Raw genomic sequence first — 17194 nt, 5'->3', positions numbered from 1 at the left:
ATGCAACCTAAAGATTCGTATTTATTCTGCCTTTCTGCAACATTAATTATCTTCGTGGTATAATGACGATTATGATAATAATAATAATATTGGTGGTATGACAATAAGATGCAACATCAGAAAGCGAATACAAACAGCAGGAGAACATCTTTCAGGCACATAAACCGAGTCCTCACATGTGCACCTGAGTTGAGCGGGCTGCATCGTGCTTTTCTGATGCGTAATTCAGAATTATGTTTCCACACAGGTCATTCAGTGTAGAAATAAATTACTTATATTTCAGTATACTATGGCATGTCTGAAATTTTTCGGATAAAACACAAACAATTAGCATAATTCTATGCTTTCTGTGTCTTTGACTTTAAATACGTTTTTCAGGTAGCACGGCACGTCAGTAGGTTATGGCAATCCAAAAGCCCATGAAAAACACAGCTTCCCTTAAACTCATTTTCCATGATCAATTGCCAGTAAAAGCATCTCCCCCTGCACAAAAAGCTTTAGGTTCCACCGAGATTTGAACTCGGATCGCTGGATTCAGAGTCCAGAGTGCTAACCATTACACCATGGAACCGCTGAAAATGACCCCCCGAACCGCTCCTATTGACCGCATCTTACACGAAAAAAAACAAAACTATTCTTTCTGCGAGTTCATAAATACACTCTTTGATTGACTTCTCTGCTATGTATTCTGCATGTATAAATTCTATGCACGAATTCCATTCTTCCTTTATCACAACATTTTACAGCACTGAAAATAATGCACATTTAGAGGTACTTTAACATTTCTCAGATCATGCGACTTAAAGCTTCAATATAGACTTTCAATACAATGTGCACTGACTTTTACTTCATATTTGTATACTCGTTTTGTTTTCATGCATTTTGGGCTGGGCATTTGCCTGCTATATTTGAGAAGAAGCAGGGGCCATTGTCACAACTGTTGTTTTAGTTTGACAGGTTTTTTTCCTCTCTTGGCATTACTTGACCAGTGCATAGGTAATAATTAAACAGGCAAAACATCGAAAAACCACAAACATATGCAAGGAGCTTTTTATGCATAATTAAAGGCATGGATCTGTTGGAGCGGGTCCAGAGGAGGCCACAAAGATGCTGGGAGGGCTGGAGCCCCTCTGCTGTGAGGACAGGCTGAGAGAGTTGGGAGGGTTCAGCCTGGAGAAGAGAAGGCTCCGGGGAGACCTCAGAGCCCCTTCCAGTCCCTAAAGGGGCTCCAGGAAAGCTGGGGAGGGACTCTGGATCAGGGAGGGGAGCCATAGGACAAGGGGGAACGGTTTTAAACTGGAAGAGGAGAGATTTAGATGAAATCTCAGGAAGAAATTCTTTCCTGTGAGGGTGGTGAGACACTGAGTTTAAAACTAAAAGAGGCGAGATTCAGACTAGATGTAAGGAAGAAATTTGTTATGATGAGGGTGATAAGACACTGGCCCAGGTTGCTCAGAGAAGCTGTGGATGCTCCATCCCTGGAAACATTCCAGGTCAGTTTGGACAGGGGTCTGAGCAACCTGATCTGGTGGAAGATGTCCCTGCTCATTGCAGTTGGGTCGCACTAGATGGCCTTTAAATGTCCCTTACAACCCTACTATTCTGTGATTCTGTGAAATCACCAAATCACACTAGAAGAAAATGTTGTTGTCATCATACCACGGGGTGTCTTGTGCTTCCTTCACTTGCACCCGCTACACTACACGTTGCCAGCACGGTTTGGGAAAAATAAGTATTCACAACACCAACCAAATGAGCACCCATAAACACGCAACCAGCAGAAAATAAACATTGTGCTAGCAGAGGATGGTTTCGATCCATCGACCTCTGGGTTATGGGCCCAGCACGCTTCCGCTGCGCCACTCTGCTGCTTAAAGAAAAAAAGTGGTCCCGCCCAGCCTTAGCCCTACCCGAGCCGCCCTGCCGCCCCTGCTCACCGTCCCCAGAGTGCTTTGCGCGTATTTGCATGCAGTGGGGTCACAGTCTCCGCTGGCTGCGCCCCCCCCCGCCGACCGCCCCCCGCCCCGCCGGGGCAGCAGGGACGCGGGATACCGCGGTACGGCCCCTGCGCAAACCCACCGCCGCGGCTCCCCGGACACCGGGGTCACCCTGTCCGCCAGGGACTCAGATTCTGGGGTTATAAATAGTCCAGGACAAGCACTAGCATTCGTGCTCGCTTCGGCAGCACATATACTAAAATTGGAACGATACAGAGAAGATTAGCATGGCCCCTGCGCAAGGATGACACGCAAATTCGTGAAGCGTTCCATATTTTTCACCGCCTTTTAGCTCTCCAACACCCCCCGCAGAGCAGTTCCATAGTTTTTTCCCACCCTTTAACCCTCCAACGCCCCCCGCAGAGTACAGTCAGCATGGTAGGGACTGCTCTGGTTCGTGTCTCCTTCCTTTCAATCCTCCTGCCCTGTGCCCACTGACCTGGAAGGACAGGGACTGCAGCCCAGGTACTCCTGTGAGGGCACCTTACCTGACTCCACATCCTCCCTGCGCTGTGTGGGGCTCCTCCTCGTGCCGAGCTCCTCAGGCTCAGGGCTAAACACACAGCTTGCTCCACAAGCTTTCTTTAGCCCCTGCACCAACTGCAATACTACTTCACAAATTTACTATGGTTGCTGCAGACAAATCACTCAGAAAATTAGAAAGTCTCTCATGAGCTTTTTGGCCCTCCAAGGACTTGCCTCAGGACTCAAAGGACATTGATGCCACTGGCCACTACCTTTTTGTATTTTATCAAGTTTTGTTTCCCATGTTCCATTCTCTCTCATTCTTTTCTCTGGACACGGCACAGTGTGGGTCCTGGCACTGAAAAGCCTCTCCTGCTCGCTGGATGCCACATGTTGCAAAGAGCCTTCTCTCTCTCTGTTCCCCACTCCTACCATCACAGTCCGTGCTGGATTCAGCGCTGACTCAGCTCATGCTGTCACTGAGAAAATCCGTGTCACTCTCCGCCTCAACTATGCACACGTGCTGTTTTACTTCTCATTCTGTTTGTAAATAATTGCAGGCCTCTTCCCATAAAACGGTTTAGGTTAGAAGGGACCTTAAAGATCACCTAGTTCCAATTCCATCTGCCTCACTGAGTGAATCTGGACGTTTGCGGGACGGACCCCGGAGTCTCGGCCCTGAAGGAGCGCCGGCTGGGCCGGGGCCGCCCCGAGACCCGCGTCCGCGCGCCCGCCACCGCCTCGGTGCTGTCAGGCGCGCGGCCCTTCCCGCCTCAGGCAGGGGCGGGAGGAGCGGCTCTGTGGCGTCATCAGCGCTGCGCCTACTCCCGTGTCACGTGGCGGGGGCGGCCCGGCCCCATGAGGGCGGGAAGCGCCAGCCCGAGGCTGGGTGCTGAGGCGGTGTCGGCCCGCGCCGGGGCTCGGCTCTCCCGCTCCTGACTCGCCGGGGTGTGGGCAGCGGGTGTCGGTGGGAGGCTGCCGCCCCGTGGGTCTGGGGGAGCTCCACAGGCGGAGCTGCGGCCTCCTCAGGCCCTGTTGCGCATCCCTGTCAGGATTTTTGCCCCCAAATGTTTTTATTTTTGTGCGGGTCTTCTTAAGCAAAGCAAGCCCTCTCACTGTCTTGAATTTTTTAACCAGAAGTGGTATTGCGGTGTAGTTAACCAAGTAATCTCTGCTCACGTGTTGACAGAAGTGGGATCCTGCTCCATCAAACTAGCGGTGTGACAGCATAAAGAGGTGGAAATATTGTGTTGGTGCAGTAAATAGTACTTTTACATTTAGTTAGAACTGTTGTAAAAACAGCAAAAAGCTTTAGCTGCTTGCTAAACTGTTAGAACGGGAGGATTTGGCAAAAATGGCAGCACTGAAGGCAGAGGTACAATCCAAAGGTACCGATGGCCCAATACCTCAACTTCCCTTGTTTAAAGATGTGTGTAGCAAAGCATTGAATCCATGGGCTATTTATCTTAAAGACAGAAAATTACTGTAAGAAAAATGAATTATTTTTAAAAGGCCTTTTACGAATAGGCAGTGCTTTTTTGGTTTTGGCATTAGGAATTTTGTTTCTATTCAATCTGAATTCTGTGATGGGGTGAGTGAAGCTAAATGAGGTGGATGGATGCTTTTTGGAAGAAAAAGCAGAACAGAAGCAGATGGTGAGGGGGAGAAAGTAAAAATAGGAAACATGAAGCAAATTATTGTTAGAGATAGTGTTTTGCTGTAGTGAAAATGTGCTACCTTATTGGTTTGATTACTCTGCTTGTGTTGTTCCAGTTCTGGGTTCTTTACCCAGTGTGCAAGAAACCTATCAACACACAGAGTTGAGATAGTTGTTTACTTCATGTCTGCATGGAGATGGGTGGTAACTCCACAAAACTAGCACACCCAGCTAAAATCGTGGTTGGTATTTATACAGTTAAATGCAACAGCTGTATCTAATATTCACCTCCCGGCTAGCCATTGGCTAGCTTCTTTCTTGCCTCAACTTAAAACAGCTCCTTTTAAATTCACTGTGATGTTCAGAAAGCAAGAGGCTTATTTGGATAGGGGGCTTTTTCTAGCTAGGAGGTGTGGTTTTCACATTGTAATGAGATTATAATGAGACAGTTCAACTTCAGTGCACAAATTTGGGGGACTTGGCTAATTAGGGTGAAAATGATACTGGTTCTCAAGGATGCATGTGACACTTTTCAATGATCTGTGTGATATATGTCTGTAACTTCCAACCTTCTTCCGTCCTTCCTTGAGACTCCTGCTAGGTTTCATTATCTCAGTACACTCTATCTTAAACATTGTCACCATAACCTTAAACCATTATTCCTCACTTGTTTGACTGTTCCTTCAAACTTTTTTTTTACTTCAAGTTTTCTGCATGAAAGTTTTTATTGTGTTAGGTGCTATGCAGCATCATTTAGTTGCTTTTTAATATAAAAAATATTGTTAATTTTTTGCAGATATGACAACTTTGATGAAAGACTGAAGATGTGAAGCTCGTGTGAAAGAACTGAGATGTGATGAATCATCTTCAGCAGTGATTGATAAACGTAAGAAATTCTACTTTTGTATTAGCTTGTTCACACAGATCAAGATGCAGTGAGAATGCAGGTCTTGCTAGACTTCTGTACAGCTAATTTTTCTTAAATATACTTAGAATATACTAGTTCCTGTTTTGTATCATGAAGGCCCAAATGACTGAGAAGTCATTTTTGAAAATGAACATGCTTTCTGAAAGTCTACACCTTAAACCTTTGTGTCAATCTATCTTTTGTATCCTGTTCTTAATAAATTGTGTTGTTATGAGAGCATTAAGGATTTTAACACAAGCAAAGAGTCTTGTGGAATGAATTGTGTAGTGATAAATCTTGTGCTTTTCCATCTTATTCTTAGTTTTCTTTTTATATAGTTGCCACTGATTCTGTTTCAGGTTAGAAGGGAAACAGACTGGTTAAAGCTCTTGATGATGAGAGACTTGGTCTTTGTGGGGGGGCTAATTAATGTCACTGCTGTGCTCTATTTTTTAAAGGGGTATCAGTATTGCACTGGAACATCGAAATACATGACTTTGTGCTAGGGTCATAAATCAATTTTTGTCTAGGAATAACATTTTTGTAAAAACTGGCTCAAAAAGTAAAGTAAAGAATCACTGTAGTATGATATTATAAAACCCAAAATATTAAGTGGGATCTAAAAGGGATTCAGTTCATGGAGCACATGTCTTTCCATGCCTGCTTAACGTAATGGTTTGGATCCACCTTCTTGTTTTCAAAGTCTTTAATTCACTGATAACTGGAAACTGGGAGAATATACCAGATCAAGCATCCCCATGCATTCTGGAAATGGGATACTTAGCTAGATAAACTTGGTCTCTGCATGATTTTTATTCTATATAAATTACTTACTATATGAAGAAGTCTGTATTTGCATTTCCAAGGGAGCAGTTTTTCAATTCTGTCTCACAAATATATATATAAAACATGAAATAAATGGGGTATTTTAACATATTGCTGGGTTTACTGATTACTCTTATAGCAAAATAGGGCATTTTATATTGAAAATTACATGCTTCAGGAGCCAGTGGGCTTCATAAGGTTTTAAGGTACATTACTGCTGTGCTTACATTTGGAAGCTAAATATGCAGGGGCTCAAAGAGCAGAAGTTTGCTCTGGAAACTAATAAAGCACAGTAAAATATTTATCAGCAGGAAGGTGACAGTATAGCCAGGATTTTCAGTGAGAAGCTGATGATAAGAGGAGTGACTGAGTTTAACTAATGTAGCGGAGAGACTGCTATGAACTATATAAACCTCTTAAATTCTTTCCTGTGTGACCGCACTTGCGGTTCAGGAGGAGGCAGCATGCTGCACCTGGTGCCTTCAGATACATTTCTTTGCATTGCTGTGGAATGCTTAACCTTTGCTGAGCCTGGGGTATCGGCTTTGAAATTTCATTCCTAAGTGGCAGCTGCTGCTGCTGCTTTTTAACATACACTTCATTGTACTGAGAATGCATGTTTATTAAAGGACTTGGGTGAAACAGTTCAGGGGCAAAATATTAACCTTACTGACATGCACATCCAAGTGGTAAAATCAGCGTTAATGGAAATATTGATGGGATTAAAAGCATTCCCATGCTGTCTCTCACACAGCCAGAGTCAGCTGAAGTAGGAGAAATTAATACTGACCAGCAGGCTTCCTTAATGAGAAGAACAGAAAAAAACCACAAATATGGCAAGATACATTAACTTAAAAAGCTTTGGGTTTTTTTTTAATCTATTTATTCATTATTGAGAACGCAGGCATGCACCTTTACTTTTAAATGCTATTTTTAACTTTACAAGCATAACAGCAGTAGCTTGCTTAACTTACTAACTTAGCATAAAAGGTGAGTCGGGGCATACTTCCTTTTGTTTCAAAATGACTTGGTGGAAGTAAACATTGTTAGTACCTCCTTGCTTCTCCCAGCAGCTTCGTGATTTCAAGATAAACAGAAATTTATAAGCACACAACAGCTTTTAGTGGTTAACACAGTTCCAGTATTTGGAATGTTTATCTACTTAGACAGACGATAACTATATTTGTGAAGGCAGTCAGAAGAAGCTAAGTATGAAAAGCCCCATAAATAGTCATATTTACTTGGAAACAGTATGACCATGTGTATATTTTACAGAAATAATGGTGATAGAGGAGGAATTATCTCATATTTAAATGAAAACAGTAAAATACAAGGAATTACCTTTATGTACATGTATCACTAAGAATTTGTGCTATTTTGAGAGAACGTTTAATTATGAAATTCTTTTAGAACTTACTTCTCTATTAATTCACACACTAAAATGTGTCATGAAAATCTGTTCACATACTGTTGTTGTAAATGATAAAAGACAGTGAAATGTATTTCAGGGCATGGTGGCCTTTTTTCTTCAGTTCTTTATTTTCAAGCTATGTAAATGTTGGACAAAAACCAAACAAAAGATTTTGTTTCGGTCATTCAGCTGATTCGGCAAATGCAAATAAATATTTCGGTAAGTCTCCAGTCATCTACTAGTTCTTGAACTTGTTTGACTCGTTCCTGTGAGTCTACCAAAATTGGCAGTAGAAATAATAAAAAAAAAAAATTGGCAGGTATGATTGTAGCTCTTGTTGTTTAGATAAAATTATCCATGAATTTTGCTAGTGACCTTGGTCTTTTTAGTCATTTATTTAAAAATGCAGTTTATGTAAGCAGAAGTGTGTGGAAGTGCTAAGAAACTGGCAGAACGCATGCTGTGTGCAGTGTCATTATTAGAATACACAGATTCCAAACTTATGTTCCAAATTTTTCCTTGTGTTACTGATTTAGTATTTCCCTTCCAACAGGAAATCCAGATTTCCAACGTTTTCTGCTCTGCAGAGGAAGACTCTGGTTTTGTCTCCAAATCCACGGCCTTTCAGAAGGTAAAATTGTAATATCGTATTTTGGCAATTCATGCTGGGAATTGTTGGCTGGAAGACCAGTGTGGTTTTATTGTTCGTAGCACATTTACTGGAGTTTGTTGTTAAATGAATATTTAAAAAGTGCGTTGGCGTTACCTGCTTCCCCGCGGCTCCCGTGACCCGCAGCAGCAGGTGTTACCTCACGCTCCCTTCCGGCTGTAGTGAATTGCGTGGTCTAACACTTCAAACAGGCTTTGAGCCGCTTTCCTCAGAACCGGTGCGGGACCATCACGGAGCGCGCCTTGCCGACGTCAGCGTGACGCAATACTAAAGGAGGCCGTTCCTCGCGCGGGGCGGGACTAAGCTGTGACGCCGTCAGCTCCGGTGCCGCTGTCGCTGCTGCGTCATCAGCGCGCGCCGGTCACGTGCCCCGTGTTTATTTTCCCCCCTCGTCGCTGCCGGTGCGGCGGGGCCGGTGAGTGGCCGACCTCAGCGGCCTCCCCGGGGGCAAGGGGCGGAAGGCGGCGGGGCCTGCCTGGAAGCGCGCGCGTCCCCAGCCGCCTCCGTGGAGAGACGGGGCGGGAGCGGGCCGAGCCCCCGGCGGGGCGGGGGGCAGGTGCCGCCGGGCCTTCCTTCGGGCGCGGGGCCGGGAGCGGGCGGGAGCCGCTCTCATCTCTAGCGGTTTGGGTTCTCATCGCCGTGATGATTCCGAGCGCTGAGGTGCAGCCCGCTGCTCCGAGCCGCGTCTCACTAAACAGTCTGCTCGTTACTCCTAGGCTTACAATGTCGCTGCCGGCAAAGAGATGTGGAAGGCCGCCTGTCTTGTCTTTTCTGGAAAAGAAAAAGAGAAAACAAAGCCTTGATAGGAGAAGGGGGAAAACGAGGATTTATGTGGGGAGTCATATTGACCGCTGGTTGACACTTAAAGAAAAGCTGGATTTCAGAAATGATGCAGAAGTGGCAGGGTTTTTACTGGACTTGTGAGTAGACTGTCACAATGCTCCCCTGTTTACTAATGCCAAGTAAATAATTCATAGCATTAATACCAACTGTGTATTTTCTTTCTAGGTATGACAGCTATGACCCATTGTCAAAAGCTCCAATCCGTTCCCTTCCCCAGGGCGTGAGAAGACTTACTGTGAAAGAGGAGCAAGTGTTGTCAGGCAGCACTTCTTTAATAGCAGCTGACGGAACGTTAGTAGCTCTCTTTTTATGTGAAGGGTGGATGAAATGTTTTTCTTGATAGTACTTTAAAAGACTGTAGCTGACATTTCAAGGAAGTGGGGCAGACCTTTTATAAGTAAGGGGAAAGCATACAGCTAATTTTATTAAAATGGAAGATTATTTGATAGCCTTTGTAGAACAGCTTATGTATTTGTTTTGTTATTTGTATCACTGAGCACATAATACTAGTCCAGATGAAATAGAAACAAAAGTTTTTTGCAGAGAAAATGTTTCAATTAACAATTTGGGTTGAATTTGCAGGTATGACAATGATGACCAGTTGTCTAAAGAATCTGCTTGTTCTGCGCTCGGAGATGTGAGAATTGTAACTGTGAAAGAAGAGAGAGAGATGCCGCATGGCTGCTTGTCAACAGAGACAGATGACACGTTAGTGATACTATGTTTTTTTTTTTCCTGTTTTGCATTTGAAAATATTTTGCATTGATTTTGATTATCACTTTTAATTTTGTGTATTAGAAACTCACATCATTCATGCTCTCATTCATTATCTAAAAACATCTTGGTACATACTGGTTGGTCCAGTCCTTCTGAGGCAAGAATCTGAGAGAGATTTTGGAAAAGTTGCAAGACTCTTAGGAGTACACACAGCAAACTTGCTTGTTCAGTGACTGCCATCCTTAATTGTGTACAAGATTCATAGTGGAACAAGAAAATAGCCAGTACTTTACACATATCCCAGTCACTTTAGTAAGCAGTTAGATTTTTACAGTAGTACAGTCTCCAGCCAAGTGCAATTGCATGTGCTTTAACCTTTCTCAAAAGAAAAATGTTTCATTGTTGACTGAGTGATATTACATACAAAGTGACGTGTTAACCTATCTAAAAATAGTGCCGCGCTCAACGAGGCAACTACACCATCAGTCGACTGCTGATTTCTTTTACTGCAGTGTCATCAGTAACTGAGGCATTCACAGTTGAGATCAGAGGAGCCTCAAATAGGTATGCTTGTCCATTACTCTTTATTTAGGTTTCAATTATCCACATCAGTGTTACTGAATAATTGTAATTTTGTCCATGTCTTAGTTATCTGACCTTTAAAAAAATGTATCTTTTAATGTGTGCAGGGGGCCACTGAGAAGCTAGGACATTGCATTGGCATTGCATGGTGTGTCCAAACCCCTCGCTAATACGGTGAAGTATGTAATGTGTGTAGCATGTTTGTCTGAATCTTGTTTTTCACTGTGTATTTGCTTGTGACTTTCCTAATTCTTCTTACTTTTGATTTTAGTAGGTGAACAAGTTGGGGTTCTGAAAGCAATTCTGTGGCACAGAAGAATTCTTGGAAGCTAGGTCAGGAGAAAATAAATACCAGTGCTGATGAAGCTGACAAATACAAGTACATTCTTCAAAATAGCATTTTTTTTCTGGCAATATAATTTAGTTTGGAGTGCAACAATAAGTGAACTCCTGGGACTGACTTGATACAGGTGAGACAGAGGATTTGTTCTTAATAGATTGCTTATTTCAGCCTCTGAGATGTGAGAAATACTGTGAAAAGTTGTTTGGTATGAGAGAAACTTTCTGCTTCCCTAAAAGGTAAGGTATATGATGCTTTGCTATAGTCTCACGATATCTATGTGAAGAGGCTGGACAAATGACCAGGCATGTATGCAGTGGTAATTGTATAAAGCTAAGAAACGACAGTTGTATTAGAATAGAGATTAAAAAGCTAGAAGGCTTTCATGGGACGGACTTCCTAGGGCATACTGCGTTATTCTAGGGAATATTTACTTACCAGGAGTAGTTGTATGACCTCTCTGTGAGGAAAATAATTGTTTTGTGTTTCAGTGTTTGAACACCACAGTACAGCAGCGTGGTAGAGTGATGATGTTATAGAGAGATTCTTACTAGCTGTGGGATATCCATACAGTGCTCGAGTGATTTGCCCACAGTCATGTTGGTAGCTGAACTTTGGGTCTTAAAAGTAAGACTAAGCTCGAATTATTGATTCAGTGTTTTAGATGTGTGGGCAAAATTCTTAACTGTTGTAGAAGATAGTGGTTTTCCTTTGGAAAGGAACAGTGGTTATGTTAATGTATACTTTTATTTTAATTCTTGTTTTTTAAAGGTGTGGTACTGCACTTCCTATTGAAGGGTGGAGATGAAGGCAGGTATTTCCTGCTTTCCAGGCATCTGGGTGTTATATTTTCCCATCGCTGTTATTGTTTTGGGCCTGACGGAGTACATCTTTTCATGTACTGGGGCCAGTACATGAAAGGCCAGGAAAAGAACAAGGTCTCGTTGAAGGGGCTTTATTAACAACTTCTGAATTACTAGTTATAAAGCAGCTGTTGTACTCTAGGCCTTCTGCTATCTAGTCTAGTTTTAGGTTGGCTAAACACTAACCGTTGAGGAACTGCAAATCTCAAAGATAACGGAGCAAGAACACCATTGATGAAGCAGGTGAATTTAAGTGTTAATGTGTGGTTTCTGTGTTGTTTATGGAGCCTTGCCTGATGGTGTTAGCTTTCAGAGGAGGTGGAGAAACAGTGAGGGAGTCAAGTCGCAGGGATTTCAAGATTCCTACCAGGTGAAATGGCATGGAGTTTTTGAACTCTGGCTTTTGTGAAGAGTTGGAATGTTGAAATAACACAGGAAGAGAAGAATGTATGGAAATCTTATTTGAAGTATTATTAGCAGGGCATAGCCAAAGGGAAGTGTTACTGAGCCATGTCCAGTTAGGTTCCTGAATACCTTCAGTTCTTCTCTAATGTTTCTGTTATTAACTTCCAACTTTAACATTTAGAATACTAACCAAGCTTGATTCAAATTATTTTTCTGGGTTACGTGTAACAAGTGCAAAACTGTCAAAGCAGATAATAAACAATTTATTGTTTTTTCTTTAATGTTTCTTACTTACTCTGACATTAAAATTGAAGAATGATGAGTCGAAGTAGTTGAATAGGGCCTTTTGAGAAGGCTTTAGGGGATTTGGGATTCTTTTACTTCTGCATTATTCTGAGTGATGGTGATTCAAAAACTCCCTTAGCTGGACCTTTATCAATGGGACAGATTCTCCTGATAGAACTGACTTTCCTGGGATTTGGTTACGGAATGTGTCTTTTTGCCTTGGTTCACTAAGAAATGAAACAGAATACAAATACACAATAAATACTTGAAAGTGTCACAGCAGTTTGGTGAGGAAAACTGAAACTTGTCAGATGAGTTGGTGTCAGTCAGTAGTAAAGGATTAGTTGGGAAGCCCCTACTTTGAAGGTAGGCTTCAGCTTCAGCCTCTCCTAAAATGAGTAGCAACTCCTTTTATAACAATTTTTGCGATGTAATTTTTCTCACAGTCATGGGATCTTGCAAGAGTCTGTATTGCAGAACCTCTCTTTATCTTAACTAGTCTACTGTCTGAAAAGTTGTACAATTGCTGTCCAGTCAAGGCAGTTGTAAAGTGTAATTCCCTAACTTGGGAAGAAAATAATCTTGAGGAAACATCCAGCAAACTGTAAACGCTGAAGACTTACCATGACACTAGTGTGAACAGCTGAGGAGTTTCTTGAGAAGCAGGAAAATAAAACTTAAATTCCATTTAAAAGAAAAAGGGAGGTGGGGGGGAAATAACCTGCGTCATAGGACGGCTTCCTGTGCTCTACCAACAAATTGATTTTCAATGCTTTGTTTTGAATAGTCTGCATTCCAACTAAGTCTGGCCAAAGTATAAAATAATTATTAATTGAACTAAAAGACTCTGCATGTATTGGTTTTGATCTTCAGCATTCACAGTTTGTTTTTAATTAAAAAAAAAAACCACACACATGCCACCACCACCCCCTGACAAACCACAATCTGTGGTTACTTCACTGATGTAACTTGAAAGTGAATGTGTAACACTGCTTTTCCTTACAGAAAACTGAGTGCTTAGTCTAAGACACTTAATTAAATAATTTACTTTATTGTAACGCTAAATGTTGATCTGTATTTCACTATAGTGGAAACCTATGTATATGCATCATAAAAGCAGAAGATGTTGGTCTGATTATATGTATTACACATACAAAAGCACAATGGAGTTATTGTAATATTTTCCATTATTTCAAAGTTAAAAGGTTATATTAGGGGAATGTACTTGCCTAGACATACTGTGTGAAACAAGGCAAACATATTTCATATTGAGATATTTAAATGTCACATGGTAACTGTTACCATTGTGTTACTTTTCAGGGTGACCAGCAAGAAGAAAATCAAGCTCTTGCATAACAGTACTGGGGCAGGTTTTGTTCCCTTTTGATTTTGCTGTGAGAGTATTGTGAACTATAAAGAACTACTGTAAGTTGTATGAAATCATGTTACTTGTTGAACAGCACATTAAACTTAATTACCTAAAGTTTTGTTGTGTTATGTTAACATTAATAAAGTGCGTGGAGCGGATTATTTCACTGTGAGAGTCTGTATGTAGTTCTCGGAAGGGCAACAAGAAACAACAAGCCAAAATGCTAAAAGGTATTGTTCAAGCTTATTCAGAATTTATTAACTTTCTGTAGGTTGCCTTAATGAAGGAGTTCCTCACATTTTGTTTAAAACTCAAAAGGCTAAAATAAAAACAACATTCTAATAGCAGTTGCAGCATCAAGCATGCTTCCATCCTGATTGCCTTTCTGGGAATGCTTTTTCTTAGGAAACAAACTTAACATATCCCACATACCGGAAGGTATTCTTGCAGGTTAATGATGCACTTAAAAACGATGGGTAAAAATACTGGACTACATAGCGTGTTGTGTTAGTGCCTTCTAAAAAATGAGTAATCGAGATCAGATATTACGTCGTTTATCTAAATGTATTTTCATTACTGGATAATGTGATCTCTTGTTTTGGCTTTTGATACTACTTAAGCTGATTAATGATGCCTCTTAATTTTTTCTTTTCTTAACAAAGATGAAATAAGTGTGGAGTAGTTTCAGTAACTGAAGTTCAACAGAATAGCGTTGGCAGTTCTGAATTTGTTTTGTAGTTACTAAGTATGAGTAATCCTGGAAAGTTTTTAACTGAGAAACTGTGAAATTAGTATGGTTGTATTCAATATATGTTTGTCAGAAGGACAGAAACTCCCAGTCTTCTGATTTTTTTTTTTTTTTCCTTTAACTATACACTTTCATAAGTGTTTAGGTCTTGATCTTACAGTATTCAAGCCAGCTGGGTTTTCCCACCAACTTACATTAGAACAGCCTCTCTCTATAGAGGAATTCCCCTAATTAGGTCATTACACTCAACACTCAGTTTTTTTAATGAGCTGCTTCACTTCACCTGCTATAAGAACCTGCTTCTCCTAAATATTCTTTTGTTGCTTTCGAAGTATAAAAATTCAACATTATCGTATTAACAATATCTCTTTTGCCAAGTGTTGCACAGGTAGCTGCTTTTTTTTAATTGTCGAAGATCATTTGTTGACGCTGTCTCAAAATGGAAACACCACTTCCCATGTCTGTGTTCTCTCTTTGCTCTGTAGCTTTCAGATTTTTCTTTGACTGCCAAGCAGTCGTTCATGGAAATGACTCAGTTTGGCTCACAGAAAAAGTACGACTAGTGACAGCAGTTCTCACTGAAGTGTCCTTCAGTGCTCTCGGATTTTCTGTTGTCAATGTCATCACACTGAAAAGGGAAGAAGACTCTGCCTTTAGTATAATCAGTTACACTTTCCTCCAAAGTCTACACGATCAGCAGAAGAATCTGCAACTGGAGCAGCTTATTGCAGTGAGGAGCTCTGCCCTTCTGTGGCATTTGAGCACCATCTCGTCAGTCTGTTCAGCCTCATTCTTGTGCCTTTATAAAAGCACACTAAAAATATTTATTTAATGACTTATTCTTGTGGAAGTAAACTGATACTGCAAATGCATGATATTTTAAGGTGTGCTCACTACATGAAATTACTGCTAGAATGATTATTCTGGTGCATAGTACTTGAATATAGTATGATTCAGCCCATACTAATGTGCTTCCCCCAAAGCCTCCCATTAGACTTTTCAAGAGAAAAGTAGACTTTTTAAAATGTCCTTTTGTAATGTTATAATATGCATGGATGGTATATTTTTGGGTTCTTACATCAACATGTGCTTTTGAATATCTGACTTCTGTAGAGTAGAATATTATCATTAGTATTTTCCAGTAAATTTTGCAGAATAGTGAATGGTGATGATTCTGAAACAAAGTTCTTGCTTCTGCCAAGAATGTGACAAGAGCAAGGGCTATGCTTTTGTCAAAACAGCTGAGTAAGTGTTTCTGCACCCATGGGTCTATGGGAATTGCTGAACTTGAATATGTTCAAATGTCAGCACTCAATCTATAAAAATTGTTTACACTGTTGTTCCAATGTTACATTAAGAATATACACTTAGAAGAATTGCTTTAAGCAAAATATCCAGTTGGGTTCTTGGCAATACTGAGTATAGGTTCTGACCTAAGTAATGTGAAAAGGAGAATAATTTTCTATATGGGTTTGTAGTGAAAGGTAAACAGTAAAAACACTGAAATTTTTTTTTTTTTCTCATTTTGTGCTTGTAATGTGGCTTTACTGTCCCGGTTGGTGTCCCTAGGACTGTGGTTCTGTCAAATCTTTTGAAATGTGAGTGTTTAAGTATGTAAACTGGGAAACCCAAATAAGAACGGGTTCTCTGTTGGAACGTACATTTCAAACCATTATCTAAAGAACTTAAGTTACAATGCAGCAGTTTTCATACTACTAATGGAAACTTCCTAGTCCATTATTTTACCTTTACAAGAAGTAATTTTCTAAAACCACAATAATTACAATTGTGCTCTTAGTTCAATTAACTTAGTATTACATGAAAACTTAATATGTTTTGTTCAGGAAAGGTGATTTGTTCTATATTGTGACTTGCTTGTGTAGTAAAAAACCTACAACACTTGTTTTTAAAAAAAAAAAAAAAACAAAAAAAAAAAAACAAAAAAAAACCCAAAAAACCCCCACCCAGCTCTTGTAGCTTTCTTTGTGAAAAAAATAGTTTTGTAGATTGTCACCTACACCACTTGGGGAGGAGGAGAGTGGAGTGGAGCTGAGGTGAGACAGACTGGCGTATGTTACTCCAGAAAGTAATAGTGCTTCAACACCCTATTTTCTAGTCATTTAGAATGGCTGTTTAATTCTTCAGCTCTTTTCTTATTCGGAATGCCTGTCTGTAAGGCTTGGTCATACAGTCAAAAGGTCAGGAGGCAGCTGAATGCTGTACCTATACACATTATTTAAGAATGTAACAAGGATGGAGGAATCTGGTTTTATTCTGAATTCTTCAGGCTTAGTAGATCATCTTGTTCAAGTTGCTTCTCTTTCCTCTTTTTTATCTTGTGTTAAAATAGGAGTGAGTTCCAAATGTAACTTCTATAAGGCATGATTGCTTGCCTGTAAAAAAGATTTAATAGTATGAAATACTATCATAAGTGTGTTGATACTTGTCATTACTTTTTCAAGAAATGTTTATGTCCTGTGTCTGTTAGTGACATGTCCTTTGGGCTTCTAACTCAAGGCATCCTGAAGGAGTTTCAACACCGTGTCATGCTCAGCACATTCTCATGAGTCACTGCTGAAAATACTGAGCAGTGGATGTCAGAAGGGAAAATGCATCAAAGGAGGAATTCTGAAGGTAGGAGTAGTGGAGTTTCAGTTTGAGATGTGTAAATTAAATGTGGGTTAGAGAGGAATGGTGAACCTGAACGTTTTTTGTGGTTTGGGTGGTTACCTGTCTCAGGACAAACCTACTTCCTCTCTCTTCTGATGTCTCAGCAGAAGCAATTAATACTTCATCCCTTTGTAATTCCAGAGAGATTCCTCACCGCTACAGGAGTCAAAGATCTGGGTAGTGAGGACTGTGTTTTCATGAAGCTGAGGATTCAGCAGATAAACTGGATACTTGTGAGATCAGATAGAGCTGGTGAGAAGTTTTACGTCTTTGCCACCTCACTTAGGTCATAAAGCAATACTTTCTTCTGTACTTCTTATGTATAAATGTAAAACTGGTGTGTATTTAAGGTATCAAAATCCATCTACCACTCAGTGATGTTGGTAATCTTGCTTCACATGCAGTATTCAGTGTAGGTTTATCTATAGACTGGCTAGGGC

General features: G+C 40.9%; 1 protein-coding gene and 3 non-coding genes across 15 annotated transcripts; 2 read left to right on the top strand and 2 right to left on the bottom strand.

Annotated features, from left to right (window-relative positions):
- Nucleotides 1-499: 499 nt before the first annotated feature.
- TRNAQ-CUG (transfer RNA glutamine (anticodon CUG)) lies at nt 500-571 on the bottom strand. Its single transcript has one exon. It is a non-coding gene; the product is annotated as a tRNA-Gln (tRNA).
- Nucleotides 572-1797: 1226 nt separating this feature from the next.
- Nucleotides 1798-1869, bottom strand: TRNAM-CAU (transfer RNA methionine (anticodon CAU)). The gene has a single exon. It is a non-coding gene; the product is annotated as a tRNA-Met (tRNA).
- Nucleotides 1870-2169: 300 nt separating this feature from the next.
- On the top strand, nt 2170-2276 carry LOC141751423 (U6 spliceosomal RNA). The gene has a single exon (XR_012589985.1). It is a non-coding gene; the product is annotated as a U6 spliceosomal RNA (small nuclear RNA).
- A 2639-nt stretch (nt 2277-4915) lies between these two features.
- Nucleotides 4916-13503, top strand: LOC141751261 (uncharacterized). Of its 12 annotated transcripts, none has more exons than XR_012589936.1 (8): nt 4916-5005; nt 7816-7893; nt 8649-8852; nt 8941-9066; nt 9358-9483; nt 10182-10253; nt 10346-10544; nt 13288-13503. XR_012589936.1 is itself a non-coding variant. In XM_074607727.1 (4 exons), exons 1-4 carry the CDS (start codon nt 8575-8577, stop codon nt 10350-10352), a joined length of 537 nt encoding a protein of 178 aa, XP_074463828.1. In that variant the 5' UTR covers nt 8354-8574; the 3' UTR covers nt 10353-13503. The 12 variants fall into 12 exon arrangements, 1 of the variants encoding a protein (XP_074463828.1); XR_012589937.1 differs by lacking the exons at nt 4916-5005; nt 7816-7893 and adding exons at nt 8263-8347; nt 10005-10056; XR_012589935.1 differs by lacking the exons at nt 4916-5005; nt 7816-7893 and adding exons at nt 8263-8347; nt 9947-10056.
- The last annotated feature ends 3691 nt before the right edge of the window (nt 13504-17194 follow it).

This window comes from Larus michahellis, chromosome 14 (assembly GCF_964199755.1).
Source record: "Larus michahellis chromosome 14, bLarMic1.1, whole genome shotgun sequence".
Lineage (NCBI taxonomy): Eukaryota > Metazoa > Chordata > Aves > Charadriiformes > Laridae > Larus > Larus michahellis.
The sequence above is the reverse complement of the archived record's forward strand: the minus strand, read 5'-3'. Positions and strand labels throughout refer to the sequence as shown.

Excerpts from the sequence above, each read along its gene's own strand:
- LOC141751261 (XM_074607727.1), top strand. The coding sequence starts at position 8,575 with ATGATTCCGAGCGCTGAGGTGCAGCCCGCTGCTCCGAGCCGCGTCTCA. Across the intron at positions 8,853-8,940 it reads GCAGGGTTTTTACTGGACTT|GTATGACAGCTATGACCCAT; the intron begins GTGAGTAGACTG and ends TTTTCTTTCTAG. Across the intron at positions 9,067-9,357 it reads TTAATAGCAGCTGACGGAAC|GTATGACAATGATGACCAGT; the intron begins GTTAGTAGCTCT and ends TTGAATTTGCAG.